The sequence below is a fragment of the Primulina tabacum genome, chromosome 12 (assembly GCF_025594145.1).
Source record: "Primulina tabacum isolate GXHZ01 chromosome 12, ASM2559414v2, whole genome shotgun sequence".
Classification (NCBI taxonomy): domain Eukaryota; kingdom Viridiplantae; phylum Streptophyta; class Magnoliopsida; order Lamiales; family Gesneriaceae; genus Primulina; species Primulina tabacum.
Window position 1 is genome coordinate 20,470,779 of NC_134561.1, and position 4,739 is coordinate 20,475,517.

General features: G+C 38.6%; 1 protein-coding gene across 1 annotated transcript; it reads right to left on the minus strand.

The window, feature by feature from the left end:
- Positions 1 to 4,143: 4,143 nt before the first annotated feature.
- On the minus strand, positions 4,144 to 4,536 carry LOC142520250 (serine/threonine-protein phosphatase 7 long form homolog). Its single transcript, XM_075623253.1, has one exon. It carries the CDS (start codon positions 4,534 to 4,536, stop codon positions 4,144 to 4,146), a length of 393 nt encoding a protein of 130 aa, XP_075479368.1.
- Positions 4,537 to 4,739: the final 203 nt, after the last annotated feature.

The following is a 4,739-nucleotide window of genomic DNA, read 5'->3' on the forward strand; positions in this document are numbered from 1 at the left end:
TCTAGACTAGGATATGTCCATTAATTAATTAAATTGTGCTCCCAAAAATCCTAGAATTATCCTACAACTTACATGCAAAGAAATGGTCAAAAGGTTGATGAGTTGGCAATTGAGTTGCCTAGCAACTAAGGGGCCAAAATTATGCTAATAATATGAGTGGGAAGTGATGGTTATCTAGTCAACTAATAATCCTTGAAAGCCTTACTAATTCTTTAAATAATTTAGTGAGCTAACCCCTTAATTAAATAACTTAAATGAGCTCATTTCTTAATCACCTCAAATAATTAAATTAAATCCTCAAACCTCCCTTACTAACTTAAATGAACATACTTGCTAGCTAAATTAACTTCTGAAAATATTTCTCGAATCTTAAATTCTACCTCAAAACTCCGACTCCGGTCCGGCCTCACTGAAATAACTGAAATGCTAAAAATCAAACTACTGAACTGAAATAATGAATAATTAACTTCAAATAAATGCATTTAAAATAATCATGCAATGAAGTCAATTAAATTTAAAAATCTAAAATTATGCATGGCTTATACGTCTACTGATTTACGGGTTCTAAAATCCTTCCTAAAACTCCTTTCTTGAAAATTTGCGGAAAATTAAAAATTTTTCTTTTTAAAAGAACTTAAATGGCCTCATTCATAAAATCACTGGGGAATCAAGTTCAATGTTTAAAATAATAGCAGCGGAAGAAAATAAAGCTTTGCCAACAATAACAATTTAAAAATTATCCAACGACTGATAAAAATTGTTTGCGGAATAAAATAACAACTGCTGCACTGAGGTCCTCGGGTGCCACTACTGCCGACCCAAGCTGGCTCACTGGTCCCCGCCCTCGGCCCTGGCCTCATCAGTACCTACAACAATCAAGTCTAGTGAGCCTAAAGACTCAGCATGCATATATCGCAGGTAACGAGTAAAAATCTGAATTTAAAATATGCATGGAATAAAATATCATGTCCTCAGGCATGCTGAAAATAATCTGTACTGAGCAATTATAATACGTGCGTAACTGAACTGAAAATCACTGTAAAAATATTTGCTCCTTGGAGCCTGTACTAAAATAACTGATAAAATTTTCTGTCGAGATTATGTTTTACGCCTGTGGCCACTGCACTAAGCTGAACTGATCGGTAACTGGCTACCGGGGAGGCTGAAACTGAACTGAGCTGGCCGGTTACTGGCGACCGGGTGGTACCATACTGAACTGATCGGTCACTGGCGACCGTATAAAATAACACTCCCACATAGTGAATGAACCACAAGCCATATCGCATAAATCTCAAAAATAATCATTTTCTATTTAATGCACGTAAAATAATTAACTGGCGTAATGAAAATTCCTGTAATTTTTACCAACTGGATTGGATTGGATCGTCCCCAGGCTCGCTGCAACTTAACTGTGCCATGAAAATATGCAATAGCTTAAACTTGACCAACTATGCAATTTACGTTCAAAAGATGCGACTATGACGCCTAATGACTTCGCATTTAATCATGACTCCGAGCCAACCTGAACCGACACCAAACCGACTTATAGTCATGATTAAAATACGCTGAAAAATTATAAAGTAATGCTCCTAAAATGATAGGGTCGAAATCTAGGTGGAATGGAGGCCAAAACACGAAACGCTCTTTCGAGAGTCAATTTGGCACATTGCACCGTAAATTCTCGTACGACCTCGAAAATGATCCGAATGATGAACGGTCAAAAACATGACCTTTACAACTCAATGAGGCACTGTCCAGTCCAAGTCCATGGGCTAAAAGCCAACCAAAAACTCAAACGAGCCTTCTAAACGACACAGCAACTTGCTGTAATTTCCAGCAGCTGTGCAACTACAAGACTTGCGTTGGTTTCGAGACTATCGGCCATTAGGGGCGTGAACCACCGACCAGAGACTCTTACCAACATCCCAAGGAATGATTTGAACCATGGCTAAGGGCCCTAGGCCAGCCACAATCCGCATCACACCAAAACTCAACCGAAGGGTCCAACCGAGAGCAACGTGCATGCGTGTGTAGTGTTTATGCTATGATCGATGTCTCGTGTCATTCCAATGGCCATTTGATTGACCATGGCACGATCAAGACATCTAGGAGCATGATATGAACCGTGGCTAAGGGCCATAGGCCAACCAAGATCCACACCAAGCAAACACAAACCGAAACCATATGCTGAACAAAGGAAGAAGCCGAATGGGGAAAGGGGCTGTTTTGATGTTTTGATTAAAAACCGAGGGGCCATGGACCAAGCCACCAAAAGGGCGACTTTGTCATGTCTTAGACTTGCTAGGGAAGTGATCTAACCATGGCTATAGGCCCTTGGGGCAGCCAAGATCAGATCCACAACCCTTGACACAAAACTGAAATTTCGAAACACAAATCTGCGCCTATGGGAACTTGCTGTCATTCTGAATTTCCAGCAAGCATGGGGCTGGTTTGAATGGACCAACATGGTCCTAGTGCATCCTACTACATGTATATAAGCCGCCTTGGGAGCCTGGGGTCGAACCACAACCTGAAACCATCAAAACTAAAAGAAAACGTGAAGCTGCCATGAAGAGCCGAAATTCTGCATGTGTTGTTTCAAAATGTTTGGACATGGATCTCGATTTTTGCTTGAATAAACATGATCATGTACTGAAAAATAAATGATAATATGACTTGATTGAGGTTTAGAAAGAATCTAGACATGCCTGGTTTCGTTTCGAAAGAAAACGAACGAAACGACGACGACGCGGCACGGAGGAGATGGAGCGCTTCTTGTCTACCTTTCTTGCTCTCGATTTTTCTTGCCTTCCCTCTAGCTAAGACTCACGATTTTTCTACACTGAAAATGGATCTGAATGATGAGGTATTTCGGTGGTGAGGGAGGGGAGATAAGTGGTTATGAGGGGTGAGGAGGATGGTGCAAGATATAAGGATCATATCAAGACCAAGTCTTCATGCATTTGAATTTTGAATTTGAATTGCTATCAAATGATATGTGGGATGGTTCTAGAATGTAAGTGGCCGAAATCTCTCTTGTTTCTAGACTAGGATATGTCCATTAATTAATTAAATTGTGCTCCCAAAAATCCTAGAATTATCCTGCAACTTACATGCAAAGAAATGGTCAAAAGGTTGATGAGTTGGCAATTGAGTTGCCTAGCAACTAAGGGGCCGAAATTATGCTAATAAAATTAGTGGGAAGTGATGGTTATGTAGTCAACTAATAATCCTTGAAAGCCTTACTAATCCTTTAAATAATTTAGTGAGCTAACCCCTTAATTAAATAACTTAAATGAGCTCATTTCTTAATCACCTCAAATAATTAAATTAAATCCTCAAACCTCCCTTACTAACTTAAATGAACTTACTTGCTAGCTAAATTAACTTCTGAAAATATTTCTCGAATCTTAAATTCTACCTCAAAACTCCGACTCCGGTCCGGCCTCACTGAAATAACTGAAATGCTAAAAATCAAACTACTGAACTGAAATAATGAATAATTAACTTCAAATAAATGCATTTAAAATAATCATTTAATGAAGTCAATTAAATTTAAAAATCTAGAATTATGCATGGCTTATACGTCTACTGATTTACAGGTTCTACAGGATCAATATATAAATTTCTCGTCGGAACAAAATAATGCTCCATTTTGGCCGAATCCAACATTAGATACGAGCGCTCGTTGTCCGGATCAGGCCAATAATGATGATATTTGGAGGACTGATTCCGAACCCGATATGTCATACAGCGAGTCTGAAGAAGAAGAAGTGAATGTTGATGATGAAGTGAATAGTTTTAAAAATCCTGATGAGGGGACATCATCTCGACAACCACCACGTGACACATTACAGAGGCAGACCGTACCATTTCTGTCAAACACTTCTGAGATGCCATCATTTTTCAATAAATATTTTGGTGAAGAGCCTCATGATTCTGTCAATGTTCCTTGTGGAGTGCAATCAAGCTATTACAATCCGGATAGAGGTGAATTATGCGTCAATATGTTATTTAAAGATAAGAATGATCTTATTGCATCTATCAAGGATTATTCAGTTAGAGTTGTCAGGCATGAGTACCGTGTCGTGGTTAGCACACGCAGTTTGTGAAAGTTACGTTGTAAAAATAATTCTTCTACGGTCATTTGTCGATGGGGACATATAAAGGTCCAGCCATTGTAGTCTTCTCTATACGTGACGCGTTACACAACTCATGGTATAGAAATGCTAAAACTGCAATACCCCAACTATAAGACTTCACGTTATCAATATCTCGTAGCAGTTGCAAAAATATAAGTCTAGCTGACCCTCTTTGGTAGTCAGGGAACATTATTCCTCCAATAATCATTAACGCAACACAATGAGTAAATTTCACAACATCTACTTCTGAAGTTTCATCATTAACAAGGTTAGATATACAATGATCGTGTAGTGCAGTCATAGACAGATGACCACCTTTCAAATATTTTGATGCTGGCAAAAATCCCAACATATCCAAACATATGTTGTCATTCCTCAACTTTATGTGACACATCTACTCAAGTTACTGCTTCACTATCAACTGTTAGACCCCAGATTATTGAAACATCTTGTAATGTCACTGTTGTTTCACCACATGTAAAATGAAACGTGTGTGTCTCTCGTTGCCAACGTTCAACAAGCGCAGTAATCAAATGATTATCAAGAACTTGAGAGCCACATTCTAAAACTCCATAAAAACCCATATGATTTAAATAT

What these genes read in the sequence shown, in the direction of transcription:
- LOC142520250 (XM_075623253.1), bottom strand. Translation starts at nt 4,536, where the DNA reads ATGTGTCACATAAAGTTGAGGAATGACAACATATGTTTGGATATGTTG.